At 43.5% G+C, this 22,726-nt stretch overlaps 1 protein-coding gene across 1 annotated transcript; it reads left to right on the top strand.

Annotated features, from left to right (window-relative positions):
* Positions 1 to 6,442: 6,442 nt before the first annotated feature.
* QPCT (glutaminyl-peptide cyclotransferase) lies at positions 6,443 to 21,288 on the top strand. Its single transcript, XM_083732677.1, has 7 exons — positions 6,443 to 6,934; positions 11,654 to 11,800; positions 15,345 to 15,626; positions 15,722 to 15,901; positions 16,821 to 16,920; positions 18,800 to 18,916; positions 19,324 to 21,288. Exons 1-7 carry the CDS (start codon positions 6,812 to 6,814, stop codon positions 19,467 to 19,469), a joined length of 1,095 nt encoding a protein of 364 aa, XP_083588803.1. The 5' UTR covers positions 6,443 to 6,811; the 3' UTR covers positions 19,470 to 21,288.
* Positions 21,289 to 22,726: the final 1,438 nt, after the last annotated feature.

Below are 22,726 nucleotides of genomic sequence, written 5' to 3'. Positions count from 1 at the left end.
CAACTAGACTTCTCCGCAACCCTTCCCCTCCGCAGGGAGGTGGGACCGATTTGGATGGTCCACCCCCACCACTTAATGGCTCCAAATGGTTTCCAGAGAGTGGTAGGGGATGTTTTATCCCATGTTGATGGCCTCCCTGGTGACGCGCTGGAATGTGGAGTTAACCAGGGCTATCAAGTGTCTGGCTCCTCTCCAATGACATGGAGCCTGGATGGCCCCATGGTTCTCCCCGGAGCTGAGGGCGATGAAACACTCCCTGAGACGGCTAGAGCGCCGGTTGCAGAAAACTCATTCTGAATTAGATCGAACACCGGTTAGAGATCAACGTCGAGCCTAGCAAGTGGCAATAGAGATTGTGAAGAAGAGCTTTTTCGCCGCCTCTATTGCATCTGCAGAAAATAACATCAGGAGACTCAGGTGGCTCACAATTTAACCGAACCACTGTTGCCATTCAGGGCCTGGTGAGGACCCCAAGATATCCTGCAATGATTTTGCTCAGATTCAGAAAGAGGTAGACTCCACTGTGGGAGCAGGGCCAGGGTGGGAGAGTGCTAGAGTCCTGTCTAGTCAAAATGTGTGGGATCTATTCCAATCTGTTACCTCCAAGGATGTGGGCAGGCTGCTTAAACGAGTGAAATAGGTCACTTGTCTTCTTGATCCTTGCCTACCCTGGCTCATGAAAGCGAGCCAGGAAGGGCTGGACGATGGGCTCTGCAGGGTGATGAATGCTTACCTCTGGAAGGGAGCCTTCCCAGACCCACTGAAAGAGGTGGTTATTAAACCACTTCTTTAAAAAGTTACCCCTGAATGGGGTAACTGTGCCCCTGAAGGACCAGATGCGAAGCCTGGGAGTCATTTTGGACTCACAGCTGTCCATGGAGGCACAGGTTAATTCTGTGTCCAGGGCAGCTGTCTACCTGCTCCATCTGGTATGCAGGCTGAGACCCTACTTGCCCTCAGACTGTCTCATCAGAGTGGTACATGCTCTGGTTATATCCTGCTTGGATTACTGCAATGCGCCTTTAAAGGTGACTTGGAAACTACAATTAGTCCAAAATGTGGCAGCTAGACTGGTGATTGGGAGTGGCCGCTGAGACAATATACCAGTCTTAAAGGATCTTCACTGGCTCTCAGTACGTTTCCAAGCACAATTCAAAGTGTTGGTACTGACCTCTAAAGCCCTAAATGGCTTCGGCACAGTATACCTGAAGGAGTGTCTCCACCCTCATCTTTCAGCCCGGACACTGAGGTCCACTTCTGAGGGTCATCTGGCAGTTCCCTCACTACAAGAAGTAAAGTTACAAGGAACCAGGCAGAGAGCCTTCTCAGCAGTGGTGCCCTCCCTGTGGAACGCCCTCCCATCAGATGTCAGGGAGATAAAGCATTACACAGCTTTTAAAAAACATCTGAAGGCAGCCCTGTTTAGGGAAGTTTTTAATGACTGACATTTTATTTTTTATATATATTTTGCTAGAAGCCGCCCAGAATGGCTGGGGAAACCCAGCCAGATGGGTGGGGTATAAATATTTTTAGTATTAGTATCCAGTTTGGATGGTCCAGCGGAGGTGAGGAATGAGTCTATTAGTGATTTGACTATTAAGAGTGTCTCTTATATGTATGCCTGGCAGCGACCTTTGTATGTGGGTTGTAATTTCGTTGAACACTATTTGTGGTTTATGTATAGGTGGCTGACAGAAGTTACAGCTGTGGTAGTGAATGCCACCTCAACTGAAACCAATCCCACAAGATTGAATAAGATGTTGTGTCAGACATTTGACTTGGCTCCAGAGCCTCTGAGAGAAGAGTAGAAAGGGTACAGGTTTACTGGACCCAGACATTTATTTTTCATTTTTTCACTAGGAAGGGAAAAAATTAAGAAACCAAACTGTGAGCCGTTGCTGCCACCCCAGTTTATGTGAAGTAAACTAGTCTGGCTGCTCCAAGTCCCTTTTCTGTGTTTTCAGTCGATGAGTGAAGTGAGTGAAAACAATGCAGTGAGAATTAGCTAACTCTCTTCCCCAGCACTCTGGTCTCAGTCGAAGTTGAAGTGCCTGCAGCTACTATTCATATTTAAAAACTGCATGTAACCCCGGTAACAGGATCTTCCACATCACATCTAGTTGCAGGGCCAGAGGGCAATGCAGAATGCATATACACACATTCATCATGGGAGCACTGTCCAGTCCTTGAATACAATGCCTTTACATTGTCCCATAAAGCCCTGAAAATAAGAATAAACCATTTTACAAGGAGGATAAAAAGTAAAGCCCAGACTTCTTGTTATTTGATACCAGGCCAGCCCAAGGTATTTTGGCACCTGAGGTGAACCACAAAATGCCTGCTCCCCACCAGGGAAGAAGGGGTGGGTGAAGATCTACATCAGGAACATCAGGAAGGGATAAAAATCTACATAAGGATGGGAGGAGACCAGCAGCATCTCCCATTTGTCAAGAGGCCACTATAGAGGCTGCACTGGGGAGGGCTACTGAGGAGGAGGCAGATCTGATGTCCAATGACTGGGCTGCAGCTGTTGAAGCTGGTGTTTCATTCCTTGGAGGCCAGATCTGCTGACCCTGTGGATCCTGCCCTCCAAGGCAGTCGCCTCACCTTGCTTCATGGGTGGACGACCCTGTTTGAGACAGGTCATAGAATCATAAAGTTGGAAGGGACCCCAAGGATCACCTAGTCGAACCCTCTGCAATGCAGGAATATGCAGCTGTCCCTTACGGGGATCAAACCTGCAACCTTGGTGTTAGCTCCACCCTCTAACCAACTGAGGTATCCACTCAGCTGAGTGTTTAAATTTTCTACTGAGGTAGGTTACAGGCAACACTGATCTCAGACTCCACTCCGGCAGGTGAATCACCCATTCAATAAAACATCCACAGTCCTTAAGAAACTCGTATGTTCTTTTGTTGGGTCATTGACATGCATTCAAGGGGATCAAAACAGCCAAATCCACAACAGGATGTTGAATCAGAACAACTGAACAAACAACAGGCAGTTTAGCAGCAGCCTAGTTATGGGCCCTCCCTTCTTTGTGATTGCCTAATTCTCCCACTTTAAGTGGAATTATCAGCCTAGAAGGAAAGCATCCAATTCCCACACCAACTACTAGATGTGATGGAATAATCTGTAGCTTGTTTACAGGAATGCTAGATTGCATGTGCAGCAATTTAGTTATAATCTACGCTAGGGTGGTGCATTAAAAGAAATCTTCCTACTCTGTAATTGCTTTTCAGATCCTGGTCTCAAAGAGCTGCTCCAGGGGATGCTTAAGCTGCTTAGTTCTACCTTTCCCTACGCATAGAATGAGTCCTCTGCAGCCCATTGATTGCTAGGTAATTTATAGATAAAGTTAAATGTCTTTAGGTGGGACTTTATGTCTGGCAGCAACAGCTGTATGGGTCAAGTTCCATGTCAGACTTCCATTCACTTTAAAGGATTGTACAGTTAGGATGGGAAGCCTGTGGATCTCCAAACATGGTTGGACTCCAAATCCCATGAACCCTGACCATTAACCATGCTGGTTGGGGCTGATGGCAGTTGAAGTCCAACAATGTATTAAGAACCACACATTCTTTTTTCCCATTCTAAGGAAGTACAAGTAATCTGTTGGTAAGCAGGAGCTTTGCCTGACTTGACAAAGCTGGTTGAAAGCAGAGAACACTGCCATAGAAACCAAAACCCAAAGAAAAAAATGTAAACAGCATTATCTTCAAAGCAGGGAGAATAACAGCAACCCAAGTATACTCCATCAGACTTGGAGCTGAAAAGCCTACTGTTAAAGGAAGACATAATAGGCTGTCTAATTGAGGCAAGCACTTGGAATGGGTGGATCTCAAGCAGTAAACATGGGGTTGTGACAGAATGTTCTGTAAATTGTTGGGAGACAATTTAGCCTCAAAAGGAGGTGACATTCACAGCAGAGATTAATTGTTGAGCCCCAATGGGATGTACCGTATTTTTTGCTCTATAAGACTCACTTTTTCCCTCCTAAAAAGTAAGAGGAAATGTGTGTGCGTCTTATGGAGCGAATGCAGGCTGCATAGCTATCCCAGAAGCCAGAACAGCAAGAGGGATTGCTGCTGGAGATGTATAAGGCTTTGAATAACTGCTTTTCAATTCATGTGACTTCTGTTTTTGGCATGATTTAGAGGTGGCATTGGAGAAAAGCAGAGCAGGGGCAGCAGTCAGAAATTTTTCAGTCAGAGCTTTTTCCAGCATGGAAATACAATTGTGGGGAAATCTTCACCTGTTGCTAGTTCATCTGTCAGACGTCTTATTATGTGTGGCCCCTGATTAATTTCTGGACCTTCCTCCTGCAAAAGATTATACAGAATTTGCATATAAAAGGGTAAGCCAACTGCTAAGGGACCAACTGGCCTGCAGTAGGGGAAAGAGTGGGAAGCTTGTGTGACATGACATGAGACAGAACTTTCCTCTTAGCCATTTGCCCACCATTTCACAACCAGGACCATCTTACCAGCTTTGTTTGCCAAATAATTGGAACCTAGGAATCTGTTTTATTCCAAGTAAGAGCATCCAGCTCAGTATTAACACTATCAGTGACTCCCCAGGATTTCATGCAAGGGTAACTTCCACCCCACCTGAAGATGCTAAGGAGAGATCCAAGGGCCTTCTGCACAAAAAGCAGATGTGCTACCCTGGATCTGTGGCTCACAGGATGGATGGAAGGAAGGAATCTTCTTCTTCTTTGGCGATCACTTGTAGCCGAGTAAGATTGTCTTCCATAAATACGGTTTTAACAGTGAGTCCGTAAGTGACTGTGGAGGCCAATTCTGGATCCACACGTCCTTCCACAGTGGAGACATTGGTTTCCGGGCAGGAGTTGATCATGGTGTGGATTTGCCAAGCATATCTTCCTCTTAGCATGTTTCTCCCTTGTATCCTGAGTTTGAGTGTCTTCAAAGCCCATGACACCTTTGGTAAAGGCTGTTCTCCATCTGGAGCGTTCGCAGGCCAGTGTTTCCCAGTTGTCTGTGTTTATACTACATTTTTAAAAATTTGCCCTGAGACAGTCTTTAAACCTCTTTTGTTGACCACCAACATTATGCTTTCCATTTTTAAGTCCGGATTATAGTAGTTGCATCCGCACAACATGACCAGTCCAACGAAGTTGATGTTGAAGAATTATTGCTTCAACACTGGTGATCTTTGCTTCTTCCAGTACACTGATATTAGTTCGCCGGTCTTCCCAAGTGATATGGAAAAATTTTCGGAGACACTGTTGATGGAATCTTTCAAGGAGTTGGAGATGGTGTTTAAGGAATACCAGAGACCCAAATGCAAACCCATCTTTTTGCAAAGACTTACAATGCAATCCTATGTATGCTTACTTGCTTACATGCCACCCCAATTGGTGTGACATTCCAGGGATCCCAGGTGCTTACCCCAGGTTCATGTTTCCTTTTAGAAATGAGGCACAGCGGAGACTGTGGTGTCTTTATGATACATTGTTTATTCACACATGTATACAACCTGAGCCTACCATGAAAGGGTTCATAGCATTAACATTCCCAGAAGTTCTTGCTTCCCCCATGGCCACAGTCTTGGGTGCCAGCAGGAATCATCCATGGCCTTCTGCTCAGCTTGCCGTGTTTAACAGACTGCAACTATTTCCTCTCCAGTCCACATCATCGTCAACTGCAATCCTAAAACAACTGTTCTTCTTCCAACTCTAAAACTACTTCAAAGGCTCTTGTCTTTCTAAATAATTCTGAGCTGAGGGAAGGCCCCCTCCCATTTGCCCTCTCAAACTACTCCTTTTGTCCCCCCATCATATTTAACAGGCCATTACCAGGCTGGCTCCTGACTTGTATGTTAACATGCTAAATCCAGTGTCTGGCACCCAGGAATTAGAAGGAGAGTCCAGGCACCCCACAAATGCATAACAGTATATTCAGTGGTGCCTACTCCGAGATAAAGATGCACAGAATTGCAGCCTTAGACTGATGTATTAACAAGGCTCATACAGAGGATTAACAACAATAGTGCAATTTATTTTGAAAGGACCTAATAGTTAGACTCTTAAGCTTTCTGTAGGAGATTAAAATAAATGGCTTTTAAAAAAACACGACACCCTGTGAATTTATGCTGGCGCTTGGGGCTGAACGCACTGAAATGACTCTCTTTCAACAGAAATAAACAATGTGGTTTGATTCCATACTATTTCATGGGGATCTTGGTTTTTTTTGGGGGGTGGGAATCACAAAGTGCACCTCGTTATGTATTTAGTTGTAAAAAAATAACCCACCCTCCTCCATATCATAGCACTTATACACTCCCTGTATCTCTGGGGGAAGAGGAGAGGAAATGAGGGAGGGGAGAGACCATCCTGCTGTGGCTGCTGCCCAAGTCTGAGGAATTAGTCATATGTCCTCCTCCTGATGCTGCTGACGTGGTGCCAGGGACAGAATTCACTTCCCTGAGGAAATGATAGGCGAAGCTGGATTGATTGGATGTGTGAATAAACATCCCTCTCCATTTTCTGTAGGGCAGGCAGGCAGGCAGGCAGGAAGCATGTTAAGAAGCAGAAAAGGTGCCTAATTAACGAGAGCAGATGCAAAGGTAGAGGCTGCCGGGTGAATCACATGCAGCCGCGCACATCTCATGCCTGCTCTCCCAGCTGAAAGGCTGCCCTGCTCTTCCAGCTCTGCCCCCTTTCCCTCCTCCTCCAGCCTAGTACTTCGAAGCTGCTTCTTGTCTGCGCAGAGAGATCCTCCTCAGCGAGAGAACTGGCAGCCTCGGGTGTTGCCACATAAACAGGAGAAGCCGTTTCCGAAGAGGCATGGCTGGGGGAGGCAGAAGCAGCCAGGCTGCAGCATCCTTATGCCTGGCCTGGACACTCTCCCTGGCCCTGGCCTCTTTCCCTCAGCTCGTGAGTGGACGAGTGGACTGGACCCAGGAAAAGGTATGTCAGGGGTCTCCCTCTCTCTGGTGGCTTTTTGTAATTTTGCTTCTGTGGGGAGGGTTACGTGTAGCATGTGGAGGGAGGGAGTGACAGGGATGAAGGGATTTGGTGTGGGCAAAGGTCACAGGCCTCTCAGGCACCATGGCTTTACAGGATTTAAAATAGTTTATCAGGCATCAGATTTCTCTATCCTTACTGGCAAATCACTGGTGCCAAGGTGAGCCTTTAAGATGATAATATGGGTGTGTGGGAGGAATGAACTCTCTGTGGTGTTCCAGCAGTTATTATGTCTTTTATATTTCCACTTATTATATAATTGTGTATGTTTCTATATGTGGATTTCTCAGAAGGGCCTTAAGGCAGATGATCTAGTAGGGCGATTGTGTATGTTAAAAATAGGTGATCTGGCAGGGTGGTGTACAAGTAAATGCCACCCACACAGCCCAATCATCTTGACACAATGCAGAGCACCCCAAAAAACCAGGAAGGAAAGACAAGCAAATGCACTCTAGATACAGGCTAAGAGTGAATCACAGTGAATCAAAAGAGGGCATGGTCTGAAGGCACATGATATGCCAGTCTTTCGAAAGCAGTTCTGGGTCTGATTGGTGCCTGGATGGCAGGCGTGTGTGTGTGTGTGTGTGTGTGTGTGTGTGTGTGTTTGTGTGTGTGAAGTTCCATGATGGAAGAAAAGCAGGGTACAAATCCACTAAGTAAAAGGACAAACTACAACTACAATGCACCCTACAATACAACCTACAATGCACGTACAACAGTCAAATTCTGCATACACTCAGAAGTCCCAATGAGTTCAACTGGACTTAATCCTAAACCAGAATGGTGCACTGTATTTTGAGGTAACCTTAGAGCACACACTTGGTATATACTGGTACCAGGAATCTCAAATTAAGCTTCTCCAAATCTGCTCAGAAACTAAAATGGTGGCTAACTTTGTAACTAGATTGGAGCTATAAAATTAGGTTATATGGTTATAACCATATATGGATCTGATTACCATTTTATATATATCAAGGTGCTTGTTGATGGAGACAAACACTTAATGGACAATCCTATATATTGAGTTTAATTAAGCTTTCTCCTACTGAGTTTAAGTAAGCTTTCTCCAAAGTAAGTGGGTATATCAGGGGCCTCCAACTTTCTTGGCCCCAGAGGAACATTTTCAAATCTAAAGAAATGGTTATGGGCACCACAAAATACCTATTTCACTGAATAAAAAACTGGGCATGTTCAGAACCCCTCTCTGCAAATCAGCACCTACTCACCCCAAAATAAACAGACCGAAGAAAGCAGGACACCCCCTCCAAAAGACAGGCAGCCCTCCCCTACCAACAAAACTAAACAAACCCTACAATAAAAAATGAGAGGGCAGTAGGGTGTCAGGTGTGCCCTGCTACTCCAAGGCACATCAGATTTCAACCTTATTTAACAACACACACTTCTTTTCCCCTATGATAACCATTCTGAACCGAACTGGACAAGACTCTCATAAGACAGTGTGCTGCTGTTAAGTGTGGTTGTGGTTGTAGAAGGTTTGGCTCAGCCACCGATGCAAGTGCAAAGCTGAACAATCAACATGCCCTGCATTGTGTTTTGGGGAGGGTCTCTGACTGGCCAAATAGCATAAGTTCAGGAAGCATGTTTTGAAACTTCATGCAAACTTGCCTATAAATTGTAACTTATGTGCTATCCTACTGTATTAATAATGCATTGCATTACATTCAATAATGCTACATGTTTACTGCCTGGTTAGCGCTCTTATGCTGGCATAAAGTAAATGCAAATTAGTCCCTTAGACCCTGAGATACCAGGCCTCCTGGGTTCAATTCAATTCCTTTTGAAGGCAATGGGGAAATGTGGGTTATTTTTAACCGCAGTAGACGATACGCTTAATACTAGTGTGTCACAGAAAGCCCTGATGCGTCTTTAAGCCTTATGTTTTTAAGGACAAGCAATTATTTACTCCTTCCCTTGCTGCTTTTGTCCCAGGTTTGATGTAAACTAGGGCAGTGATGGAGAACCTGTGATTCCCCACACACTGTTAGACCCCAACCTACATCAGCTCCACCCAGCATAACCAAGGAAAATTGTAGTCTGGAGGACCATAGCTTCCCCATCCCAGATTTCAGGCTATGGCAAGCAAGGTAGCATTTGTAAGTTCCTTATTACAAGATCATATGCCAAGCCTAAATATGGATTCCCCTGCCCCCTGTTCACAAGAGAGTTCCTAATGCTGTCCTTTTGTAATATCTTTGTTCTGAAGTCTGTGATAATTTGGCCAACATTAAGTGCTGTCTAGTTTTCTGCTGTTTCTGATCTTCCATTTTAAGAGAACATATGATTTCCTGACATCAAAGTGTCTTATAAAATAATGGCTCTTTCTGTGTGCATATGATGTTAAAGCACATACAATGGGGCCACAGATGCAGTCCAGGATTTATGCCAAAGTAGGCAGAAAAATAACGGCAGAATTTATCCACTTAAGGGCAAGTAAACATGGCATTTCAGTTGCTGCCGTTGTTTTAACTTACTGCCTGTCACCCATGTGTCAGCTCAAAATCTAGTGCTACCTCCTTTTCCCTTTCAGCAGCTGCGTACACACTATATCTTTGAAGCACATTTGAAACCCGTCGTACCACAGATTGCTGTAACTTCTATATTTCCTGCTGCATAATACACTTCCATTTGCACAGCTGTTGCACTGGATGCACAACCAGTATTTTCACACAACAGCCCTTGCACGGGTGGTCAGAGAACCCAGGCTATATATCACAGCCTGGTTCTTTGGGGACTTTCAGATTACCAGTATATTGGGCACTCATCCTAATTTGTTTGTGAGGAGGCTAGACAATGTTAAACATTTTCCAATGTGTCTTCCCATCGCTTTCCTTATCACAAAAAGTCTGATATTTGGGGGTACTGCATTTATTGCAGAAAACATCCCAAGCAATTATAACTGTATGTGATTGATTCCCACTCCAAAATGGTAGTCATCTGGAAGTGTGTTATGTTTTCTATTAATGCTCCTTTTTATTTGTTTTTTAAATAAACCCATAAAGAAAGTCATGCATATCACAATGTGAATCTTTAATTTATTTTTAAAAAAATTGGGGGGGGGGGAGAAGATGTACATATACACCCCCCTGCCTTTCTACTCAAAAGGAGACCCAGCTCAGCTTACAACATGAAATAATAGGGAGGGGAGACATCTTACAACTTTTCAAAACTATAATTCCTTTAATCAGTGATCAGACCTAGCAATTCCATTTCTCCATTTATCTCTTGTGCTTCCAAAGGAAACGTATTCTTCTGCATTAGCATGATTACAGCATTACTGTATTTTGTCTTATACTGTAATGGCAGTCACTGGCTACAGTAAATGTTTGTTTGGTCCTGCCAGAAAGATTGCTGCCGTATGTGTCTTTTATTGATTTTGATGCTAAGTGTGCTCATTTCTCCCCGCTAACATCATTCTAATCTCACTGTGGTTCAAAGAGCCCTGTTGGCTAAGATGCATAATGCTTTCCACTATTCATACTTCAAGAAAGCTATAATTTAAGAATCACAGTAAACTGAGCATGCTAAAAATTAAGAAAAGAAGAAGATTAAAATTCGCAAAGACCCTCTCTGTTTAGCTTCGAGACTTCTCTCCCAAGCTATTTGCATACCGTAACTTCAAAGACGTAGACCCACCAGATATCCCCAGATACCTAGAAAGCTGACCTTTGTAACAGGCAGGAGCAAAGACATGGTAATTACAGGAATACACATCATATACACATCCCAACTTTTATCAGTACACACAATAATGTGCTCACACTTTCAAAACACAAATGTACATATGTGCGTGCTTATTTACCTCAGCTATGCTCATCTGCATAGCCTTGCCTTTCTTTTATTTTTTACCACCCTTCTTGACAGTCCCCATATGCTATGAAGTCCCACCACCCTTTCTATCCCATGACTTTTCCTTAATGTTGAGGTTCCACTTTGCTTTCAGATGAATTAGGAAGTTACTGCACATACTCCAGCTTCTTGAAGTCAGCCCCAGGCTGCTAGTTATGACTGCTGGCACAGTGGCATGGAAAAGCCTGAAATGGATGTCTGTGCAAGTAACAGATAACCAATAAGATCTTTATTATGAGAGTTTATTCTTTAAGATTGTTGTATCGGTCACCTGAAAAGAACCAAGCACCAAAACAGATGGGCCAGCAATCTTCATTAAGTGTTTTTTATCTATTACTGTTGCTATGTATTCAGTGGTCTGTGTTTGCCTGAGCTTGAGTCTGGACTAAGGATTCTGAGCTCCTGTGTTCTGATTCGATACATGATGTCCAATCACAGAACATTTCAGGATTTGGGCCTCTGTCATTGGCCCTTGAGGGATACCTGTTCCAGAGGGTCCCCAACCCGCCTCTCTATTGTTCGGAGCAAAGTCTGGATCCCACCAGTTATATGCAGCAACTATTGTGCTGATATGTTTCTATGTTTTTCTCTTTTTTGGGGGGGTGCATGTGTATACATACTTCCATTGTTTGACACTTTGGATGATTATTTTAATAGAAAACTGCTAATGGGTATTTTTAAAATCATACTTCCTACACTACTGTCATATACAAAACACTATAGCAAAATTCATCCAGTCATTCATTATGATTATTTATTACGTTAAAATAATCTCGCCTCCAATTCCTTCCTCAGTACTCCCACCGTCCAACCATTTTAAATGCAACTAGCATCCAACAAGTTGCTGCTCACACAGATATCAACCGAATGTGGCAAAATGATTTGCACCCGATACTGATTGAGCGATATCCTGGATCACCCGGCAGTTATGCTGTGCGTCAGGTGAGTCTGCAATAATCCTTCCCTTTCTGTTTCCAGGATACCTCTGTCCACCAGTTCTAAGTACGCTGGTTCTCGGTAAATTACTCACACGATGGTCTATTATAACAACCTGATAGATAGGTCACATTTTGCCATAAGAATCTCTGCATTCACAGCAGTGGCTTGGCCCTCCCAACTCTGTAGAACACAAGAGCCTTGCAGATACAGGCCAATAGCCCAGCTGCCCAACATCCTGTTCTCACAGTGGCCAACCAGATGTCCGTGGGAAGCTCACAAGAGGGCAACAGCACACTCCCCACTTGTGATTTCTAGCAACTGGGATGCAGAGGCATACTGCCTCTGGCAGTAGAAACAGAACATAGCCTCCATAGCAAGAAGGGACGCGGGTGGCACTGTGGTCTAAAACACTGAGCCTAGGGCTTGCCAATCGGAAGGTCGGCAGTTCGAATCCCCACGACGGGGTGAGCTCCCATTGTTTGGTCCCAGCTCCTGCCAACCTAGCAATTCAAAAGCACGTCAAAGTGCAAGTAGATAAATAGATACAGTGGTGCCCCACAAGACGAATGCCTCGCAAGACGGAAAACGCGCTAGACGAAAGGGTTTTCCGTTTTGGAGGTGCTTCGCAAAACGAATTTCCTATGGGCTTGCTTTGCAAGACGAAAATGTCTTGCAAGTTCCTGCGGGTTCCCCCCCCCTTTTTCTAAGCCGCTAAGCCGCTTATCAGCTGAGCCGCTAAGCCGCTAAGCCGCTTATCAGCTGATCCTCTAAGGCGCTAATAGCGCTAAGCCGCTAAGCCGCTAATGGGCTTGCTTCGCAAGATGAAAAAAACGCAAGACGAAGAGACTCGCGGAACGGATTCTTTTCATCTTGCGAGGCACCACTGTAAATAGCTCTGGCGGGAAGGTAAATGGCGTTTCCATGCACTGCTTTTTTTTCGCCAGAAGCGGCTCAGTCATGCTGGCCACATGACCTGGGAAAACTGTCTGTGGACAAACATTGGCTCCTTCAGCCAGTAAAGCAAGATGAGTACCGCAACCCCAGAGTCGTTCATGACTGGACTTAACTGTTGGGTCCTTTACCTTTACCTGACCATAGCAAGAAGCCACTTCCAACTGTTGTATTGCTTTGTTGTTTTTGTTTTCATTACTTATTTGTGCTTTTATCTTGTGAACCACTCTGAGATCTTTTGATGAAGGGTGGTATATAAATATAATAAATAATAGTTATAATAATAAATATATCTGATCTAGCACCAGTAATATAATATCACATTCCCATATAATGGACCAGATGGCATAGCTTTGCTAGCTGGAGGAAGAATTGTATTCCTCAGTTGCAATCAAATAGCTACGCTGCATATTGGAAATATCAAAAATATTTTCAGTGGAAGTAGAACTTTGAGGGAAGTTGCACAAAGTGAACACAGAATGTGTAACAGCTGAGCATTTATCCCTTGGAAAGGCCCTCAAACAGCTGCGAGCCATCTTGTTGCAGTTGCAACCTGAAGACAGGTGAGTTTAATGATCTGCAGTTGATGAGGGGGAGGTGGGTAGCCAGTTTCAAAGAGTATCTGTTGCATTTAGTGCTGTAGTTTCCTTGGAGATTTACTGGCAGAGAGCCCAAACAAAGAGAAAACAGTGACATCTCTGGCACAGCAGTCACCGGGCATGTACAGACAAGAATCTGTATTGCTAGGGGAGAAGAACAATATCAGAGTAAAAACTTCCTAGAAAGACTATTAAATTATGCAATTCAATGAAAATTGGGTTTACCAGAATGTCTCCTTTAGGTACAGATTTCCAATGTCAAATAGCAGGTTAGCACTATCTGCTTGGAGTGGACAATATTCATTCTCATTCATTCATATTCTCTCTCTCTCTCTCTCTCTCTCTCTCTCTCTCCTTCTCTTGGTGTGTGTGTGTGTGTGATATCAGTCTCCACCACAGGACAGGTGAACGATTGTCCTGAATTCTTGTGTGCATTTTCCTGCTTTTTTGTTTCATTAGTATTCTGTTGTTCCTTCAGTAATCTCTAAGGTTATTGACTTCCCACCCAAAAACTGTTGAGGTCTTCACCCGCTTAGTTTTACAGATGGCGGTGCATCAGCTTCTCCGGATCTTGGGCTTAAATGTAATTTACTGGGGCTTCCTTCCTCATAATGCACAGAGGGATCCACTGAGCATCATGTTTTCATTACTGCTGGTCCATCTTATTTAATTATTGCTTCTCATATTGCTTCTCATAAGCACTGAATCCAGGATTTCCTGTTCATTGGCTTGATTTCATAGAAGTGAATCAAGAGCTATCCTTTAGTCACATCTCCCTTCATTTGTACAGCATGATTCTTACGCATACGTATCGAAGTGTTATATAAGAGGCCCTGTTAAACCTTTATTCCAATAACATGAAATGTGCCGCAGGGACCATTTCTAAAGCAGATGAGACACGTTGCTAAGGAAACATCAATGAGGGACAATTAAATGTCATTAACTGACAGCAGCTAGGGTCCCAAACCTGGTTGCCTTCTGTGACAGCAGAGGCTGTAGCCAGCATTAGGAGAGGAAAGGGAGGCAAGCAAGCCAACTGCTCCGTCATCTTAACTTCACCGCTAACACCAAGTGGAAACCAAGGTTTATCTCTGGCTGCCTCCACTGAACAACCTTTAATCTTCTGGACTTTAACTGGCCCAAACTATTACAATTCAATTCAATTCCAGTTCATTACCCACCCTTCACCCCAAGGTCCCAGGGTGAGTTACAACAATCAAAACAAAATGTTAAAAACAATTTAGAACAACGTACCCCCTCTACTCCCAATAATGGGTAGGGTGGTACGGTCAGAGTAGACACATTGGCATCCATGGGACAAATTTAACGTTGTGCTCTTCCGATTTCTGCTTGCTGGGCAAGAGTATCCCCCTCCCTTCCCACTGTGTTCTAGATGCTCTCTTGATACTCCAGAGCAGATTTGTGAACTCCAGCTTAGTTGAATCTGGCCTTCCAGACTTAAGTCCCTTGATTTCCACGGTTCTACTCTGCATACGGCTAACAATGCAGGTGACGCTGTGGTTTAAACCACTTAGTCTCTTGGGCTTGCCGACTGGAAGGTCAGCGGTTCAAATCCCCGCGATGGAGTGAGCTCCCGTTGCTCATTCCCACTTTCTGCCAACCTAGCAGTTCGAAAGTACACCAGTGCAAGTAGATACATAGGTACCACTGTGGCAGGAAGGTAAACAGCGTTTCCGTGCGCTCTGGCTTCCGTCACAGTGTTCTGTTGCATCAGAAGTGGTCCTGCTGGCCACATGACTCGGAAAGCTGTCTGTGGACAAACGCCGGCTCCCTCAGCCTCAAAGCAAGATGAGCGCCACAACCCCATAGTCGCCTTTGACTGGACTTAACCATCCAGGGCTCCTTTACCTTTAACCTTTCAGTGTTGAATTTCAGTAGATAATGACACACCTTTCTAGGCAGTTTTTTTTTAATACAACTTTGCTTGAAAATAAGAAATGTTTGCCTCCTTTGACTTGTGGCTGTATACATTTCAGCATATCAAGCATCGTCTTCAAGGACTACAGGCTGGCTGGGTAGTTGAAGAAGACACGTTTCAGAGCCATACTCCTTACGGATACCGCACCTTTTCAAACATCATCAGCACCCTCAATCCCCTTGCCAAGCGCCACTTGGTGCTTGCTTGCCATTACGATTCAAAATACTTCCCACCACAGTCGGACGGCAAAGTGTTTGTCGGAGCCACCGACTCAGCGGTGCCCTGTGCTATGATGCTAGAATTGGCACGTTCCTTGGACACGCAGCTTCATTGTCTGAAGGTATTTTGTTCTTTTCTGCGGTTGTTTCTGCATTAACCATGAACCACAGCATGGCAACTGACCTTGCATTTTGTCCTCCGTCCTTCATCCCACAGAAGGCCGTCACAAATGGCAAGTCAGATCTCTCCCTGCAGCTCATTTTCTTCGACGGCGAAGAAGCTTTTGTCCGATGGTCCCCTTCAGATTCTTTATATGGCTCTCGGCACTTGGCCCAAAAAATGGCATCGACTCCACACCCTCCAGGCGCCGCACATACAACTCAGATTCAGGGCATTGTAAGTGAGAACTTTATGGATGGAGAAGGAAGTGGGGTGAGGTGCATGCGCTAGAGTAACTGATCTAGACAACAAATCTGAGAAATGTTGTGTGTGTGTGTGTATATACCCCTGTACCCGTGAAAATCTACGAAAGCAAATATATATATATATTCACACAGATTTCTCTTTTCTCATTGGTGCAACTGTCTGAAATGTTTTGAAGCCTCTGCTTGGTGAAGGATACGGGGTATATGGAGGCAGAAAAGTGCTTTACAATCTTTTGATGGGTATAGCTATGGGATGCAGAGCATTTTCTTTTCTTTCTTTTTTTTGCATGACTTGGGCATAATCCAGCCAAAATTAAGCACTCCGAAGTCTTGTAGATTTTTAAAAGGGAGGCAATTTGGCATGTAACTTACTCTCTCACTGGAATTGTGGAAGAAATCATCTCCATGTTTCAAATAGCAGTATGTAGCCATTGGGCCGTGTGTGAGCCACTGTCCATAGTGAATGTTCAACCATGTGAATGGCTGTGTCACAAAATGTCTCTGGGGGCTTATCCACAATTACTATTTGCCTCGCTTTTTCCAGGCATAGGCCCATATTTTAAAGCTCTTTGTCTGAGCACTAATCTTTTTTTGCCCCAGAACTTCCCCACGAAAACCAGCTCTAAGTGCAAGAAATGGCAATTTGGGTTTTCCACAGATTGCCGTTTGCTCCAATTCTGCTGTAAAGAGTGGGGGGGTTTTTGTGGGGAAAACTCTGGAGAGAAAAAAAAAAGCTTTAAAGTGTGGATTGGGTCTGGAAACATGAAAGGTATGTGTGGATAAACCGTGGGTCTGTCAACACTCCCTGATTTGGGCCAGTCAGTACGACATATTTATAGGGTTCTGTGAGTGACATTTAAAAGGCCTATTTCTTTATTGATTTCTCATAGGATCTTTTTGTGCTACTGGATTTAATCGGTGCTCGGAACCCAACATTCCCCCTTTACTTTCTGAACACAGCCCGGTGGCTGGGGAGACTTGAAGCGATCGGTAAGATCAGATTATGCAAAACATAATGACTTAAAAAACAATGGTTGCCATAACAGGAACTCTAAGCTCTTCTAGCTTCATGTGTGTAGGAGTTAAATTCTGGCTGTAAATTACTCTCCAAATTTTACAGCTCTGTATATGGCAATTGTTTTTGCCTTGGGGTGGAATCTTAATAAGAAGAATAATTTCTGACTATTGTACTCACATATCATATTGTAACCCATCTCACATTTTCTTTATTAAAATATTCATAAGCCTCACAGGATCAAATCATTTAAAATCAATGAATTAATTCATTTAAAAAAACAAAGCAGCTGAAACAATAAACAACCGTCTACAGCTGATTCACAGCAGAGTTCATATTTCATAAACATCTGAGACAATAGCCAAGTTCTTCCTTTCTTTCTTAAGCTTCCAGACCCAACTCTGTAAGATAAAAATCTATGCTGATATTACCCAAATAGTGAGTTTGCTAGCATGGGATGCTAGTCGGCCAGCATTTAGCAGTACAGTTGTACCTTGGAAGTTGAATGGAATCCGTTCCGGAAGTCCATTCAACTTCCAAAACGTTCTGAAACCAAAGCACGGCTTCTGATTGGCTACAGGAAGCACTTGTAGCCAATTGGAAGCCGCGTCGGATGTTCGGCTTCCAAAAATAGTTCGCAAACCGGAACACTCACTTCCAGGTTTGTGAAGTTCGGGAGCCAAAACGTTCAAGAACTAAGCTGTTCAAAAACCAAGGGATGACTGTACTTCATATGAGAAGCCCAAACTGGTTTTTTTTCAACCTGAGATGTCATAAATCAGGGATGGGGCATCATTGGCCTACAAGTCCCTTTAGCACTAGCCCCTGTGGGCAGTGGTCAAGGATGTGGGTTGAGAGTCCACCAACATCTGGAGGGCCACAGGTAGTACATGTGGGGATGGGTTTTAATAGATAGGAGAGGTTATATTCATTGTAATTTATTCCTCCCACACATCTGGGTTGAACAGTTTCAAAATCCTACCCTTGGCAGCAAAATTAATAGGAATTAGGCTATAAAACCTTGTTTTGAGCAAATCCAACTATGAAGTAAGTTGGCTTTCCCCCTTTTAACCCGCTTAAGAATCAGGCAACAACTGGTAAAGTAAGTTTAAAAATAATATTTACTTACTTTATAATTATGCATTGGATCACAACAAAGGCAGCCGCAAATCTATGCAGGCAAAATATTTACAATATAAGCAGCTTCAGGAATGTGCCTGGAGCTGGAGCAAGTGGAGACATGTCTGCATCCAACACTGGTCAAAGGAAAAGAGGAACAGGAAGCATTTTATGTCCCTTCCTCTCCAGGAAAATGAGGGGAAATGACATCACACAGAGTGCTCTCTACCACTTGTATTTCTATGGTCTGCCTATCAACAATTCAGCTCTGTGGTATTAGCGCCTTCTCATGCTAACTAGCAAGAATATGCATTTGTTTGGCTGCTTTGTTGTTTAGTCGTGTCCGACTCTTCGTGACCCCATGGACCAGAGCACGCCAGGCACTCCTGCCTTCCACTGCTTCCCGCAGTTTGGTCAAACTCGTGTTAGTAGCATTGTTTGGCTGATAATTCCCCACAAGACACGGGCTGCATCATTCACAAGGCCATTGTGCTGTGGAAATTGTATGTGGGGTGTGTATTATTCATTTGTGAATCAAAGTTAGTCTTCCCTATCCTTCGAGCCCCACTTGTTAGATTACACCCCCATCATTTCTAGCTAGCATCTGGGGACCTTGGGTTAGGAAAGGATGGTCAAAATGTTTAAAACATTTCAAATTTAGGGTCTTGGCTTTTTTAACAAAATATTGCCATACACTGTTTAAACTTTTTTATTTTATTTTTTAAAAACCTGCAGAACAAAACCTCGTTGCTTTGGGTTTGCTAAACAATTACTCTCCTGAAAGGCCCTATTTCCGGCCTGACTTACGAAGACATCCAGTAGAGGATGACCACGTTCCATTTTTAAGAAGAGGTATGACAACTTTTTATACATTATACTTTTGGCAGCAGAGTCTGAAAGATGAGAACTTGGGGCAATGGCAGAAGGGATATAAGGCAGACTCTTATACATACCTGCATTAACATTAAAATATAAACATGTTCAGCATTAACTAATGATGTGATATTATTGCATTTTCTGTAGGGCTTGAAAGGTGGAAATCATTTTTTAAAAGTTATTTTTTATATGGTTGCATTTCTAATTTCTTTACCCTCTTATCAGTAAGCTCTGGAATTATTTCTGATCTAATACTCACTAAAGAAATATCACTGGACTAGAATGTAACACCACAGTGCTATTGTGTTTATATAACCAAGTAAAGTACATGCCCAGAAGTCCAGTAATCTCCAGAATCATCATCTTTGTTCTCTTCCCTCCAGGGGTTCCAATCCTACACCTGATCCCAGCTCCTTTCCCTAGAGTGTGGCACACCATGGAAGACAATGAAGAAAATCTTGACAAGCCAACCACTGACAACCTCAACAAGATTCTACAAGTATTTGTGCTGGAATATCTCAATCTGTGATGGCACACTGTTGGCTCCCACACAACTCCTGCTCTGTTTTTAAGGCTACCACTGGTTCCTCTTTAGCTGCTTTCAAAAACAAACTTTTGGAGAATATAGGAATAAAATAGCTTAGTTTTTAATCTTTGCCCCCTAGAGGAAAATGGAAAGAACAGCAATTCTTTAAGGTTTAGTGGTACACACAACTGTGGGTAAACCGAATTCTGGCAGTGGGGAAAATAAACATTTATACCAAACTGTGTTCAAGTAGAAGGAAAAACACAACTGTTCATCTTTCACTGAAGAAGAAATAAATGAAAAGGCTTAGTTTCATTATGCTACACAATGATATTCAGTACAGTATTTCATGATTTTAGCTACAGCAACATTCCAGAAAATTAAGTGCTATTTCCTTTAACATCAAGTGATAATAATTTAGTGCATACTTGGTATGCAGTTAAATGTGAACAGAAGATAGGTGATGAGAGGAATCCATCCTTGTAGCTTATTTCTTCTGTCCAGATGAATCTCATGAAGTGGTGCACTGTATGAGGTTCCAAAATAAATGTTCATTTACTGTGCCATAACTTGTAGTCTAACTGGGGGAAAGGAGTCCCTATGCCTGGATTACCATTTTGTACAAGGTGTGGAGGGGGGTAAGGTTCTCTTTTAAATCATAATGTTACTACGCAATGCCCTGATTGCGTAGCCCTACGATCATTTATCAGGCGAAGGGTCATCCCATCTTACTGTGTAATCTCTACAGGCAATTACTCAACAGTAGAATTCAAGCTTAGAGGTGAATCATAGATGAAGCAACTGCTTGATGCCTAATTAAATTCCACTGAATATATCAAGTCACCCTGACTCTGAATGCAACACATTTTCAGGCTGCATTTTTAGATCCTTTTAAAAACACACACAATGCACATCAGTGGTAGTATCTTGCAGATTTCATTGTACAGTTCAATCTCAGCACCCTGCTTTAATTGTACCAGAATAGTTTTGCCACTACAGCTAAAACGTCAACCTCTGATGGGCTTGGTCAATTCCCTGTTCCAGTCCCTCTTCCCTGTACACGAACCCACAGAACATTTCCACCACTAAGATTCACTGCCTCCCTCCCTCCCTCCACTTTGCTTATTCCCCACCACCTCCCATCAGAGTTTGGGCCTGTGTGGGAACATAATGCTGCAACTGTGAGCTTTGTTGCTATGGCAGGATGTCTGCAAATACATTTGAGCTCCAATACCTCCATCACACAAGCATGGTCTGTAGAATTATATCCTTCTAAATAGTTGTAACTATGGGTTTTAGTATATGGTAGTGGTGGGCATTTATTGCGTACATGTGTATCCCTCAAAGGAGAACAAGATGAGACACTTTATCCTCACAACAAACTGGTGAGATAGGTTAAGACAAGAGACAATGACTGGACCCAGGTTACCCAGGGAGCTTTACAGCTGAGTGTTGAGTTTAACTCTGGTCTCACATGTCACAATCGAACACTCTATAACCATTATCTTTCATTATACCCCAAACTTGGGAATGCATTTGTTAGAAAGAATGTTAAACCTTCAACCATGTACCAGGCATGCAGGATTAACAGCATTACCTTATGGCTGTTGGTAAATTTTCCACTTTGGATAGGTGATCTAACATTTACACTACCGAGTTATTCTGAGATAAAAGTCCTAAGTCTGATTTGTATCTAATTCTTGAATATGTAGTGACCTGGATGTAGTCTTTAAAAACAGAGCACCATTCTTTGTGTTTACATTTGGATAAGCGAGTGTCTTGTATATTGGCACGGAATAATAAAATAAACACTTGTTAAGTCTGTTGGAGCCTATTTTCTCCCTCACGCTTAGTTCTCCAGAGTTATGTTAGTCTGAAGGACCAAGATATACAAAATGAGTAAGATACAGTGGTACCTCGGGATGCGAATGGGATCTGTTCCAGAGCCCCATTCGCATCCTGAATGGAATGGAAGATGCGACGGCGCGTCTGCACGTGCGCAGATCGCGTTTTGCCGCTTCTGTGCATGCACGTAATGTCATTTTGAGTGTCTGTGCATGCACGAGCGGCAAAACCCGGAATTAACGTGCTCCATTACTTCCAGGTTGCCGCAGAGCGCAACCCGAAAGCGCTCAACCTGAAGCACATTCAACCCGAGGTATGACTGTAATTCATTTTACTGGACATCTTCTGTGGCTTAGCAGAATACAAACAGCCCAAAGGAATGTATGGGCTATACCAAAGGGAGTTCCACTCATACAACACAACTTCCATTTCCCCTCCTCCCCGCAGAACCCAACACCCCCAAATCTGCTCCAGAGGGACCCCTTTGCAGCTGATCTTGAGGCTTAGAGAGGAAGTTCTACTGGGCACATGGAAATCTGTTGCACATGTAGAGCAGCAACATTGGATTCAGCCCTATTTTAAATTCTACCCACACCCAATGACACACGTCTCTTTGAGCTGGGTGGAAGAGGGCATATAAACCTCTTCCACATTAAGGAGAGTGACTTGGAAAACCTGAAATGGCTCTGGTACAGTTGTCCTGCCTCAAAGAACATCATGTGCCCTTTTAGCATTAAGTGGATATATCTCACAATCAAAATAACCAGACACCCAGCAGCGGACATGCTAGAAAAGGAAAGGTATCTCTGTTCAGCAAGGCATTTGGGAAAGGGAAGGTGGAAAAGCCAAATCCTGAAATCAAATCACCCCCCCCATCCTCCTTGCAGAAGGGTCCTCTGAATCACAAACAGGAGAGGGTAGGAATGTAAATGGCTGCCTTTAGTTGTGGAGAGAAACCTGGAGGTAGGAAGAAGGTGGGAGAGTCCACATGCCTGCTGCAGCAACCTGGTTCCATGCATGCTGTTAGTGTGACTGTTTTGGAGAGCAGGGTGGAGGAGAGAGGCAGCCACACTTTGTGGTTTTCCATGGTAGAAAAGTAAAGTTGGTGCTGGTCACCAACTAATCTAAATCATGTTCCCTTGTAGGTAAGGACTCACTGATGGTGCAGTATATAATGTAGGCAGGTGGTATACAAATTTTCACTGGCAACAGAATGAAGGAAAAAGTATCATAATACTTATTAGCGAAACATTAAAATATGCACTCAAATCAGTTACTGACCATGCTAGTTGAAACTGCTAACAAAAAACAGTGACTGGCCTGTTGCTATACTTCCCATTTTAGCATCTTGCTTACCTTCATGCAGAGAGGTACCATCACTTTTTTAAAAGCAGATGGAAAGAAGTTTTAAAATC

Source organism: Podarcis gaigeae (genome assembly GCF_964106915.1).
Source record: "Podarcis gaigeae genome assembly, chromosome: 3".
NCBI lineage: Eukaryota > Metazoa > Chordata > Lepidosauria > Squamata > Lacertidae > Podarcis > Podarcis gaigeae.
The sequence above is the reverse complement of the archived record's forward strand: the minus strand, read 5'-3'. Positions and strand labels throughout refer to the sequence as shown.

Coding starts and splice junctions, on each gene's coding strand:
- QPCT (XM_083732677.1), top strand. CDS start 6,812: ATGGCTGGGGGAGGCAGAAGCAGCCAGGCTGCAGCATCCTTATGCCTG. Junction 11,801..15,344: donor GCAGTTATGCTGTGCGTCAG/GTGAGTCTGCAA, acceptor TATACATTTCAG/CATATCAAGCATCGTCTTCA. Junction 18,917..19,323: donor CGTTCCATTTTTAAGAAGAG/GTATGACAACTT, acceptor TCTTCCCTCCAG/GGGTTCCAATCCTACACCTG.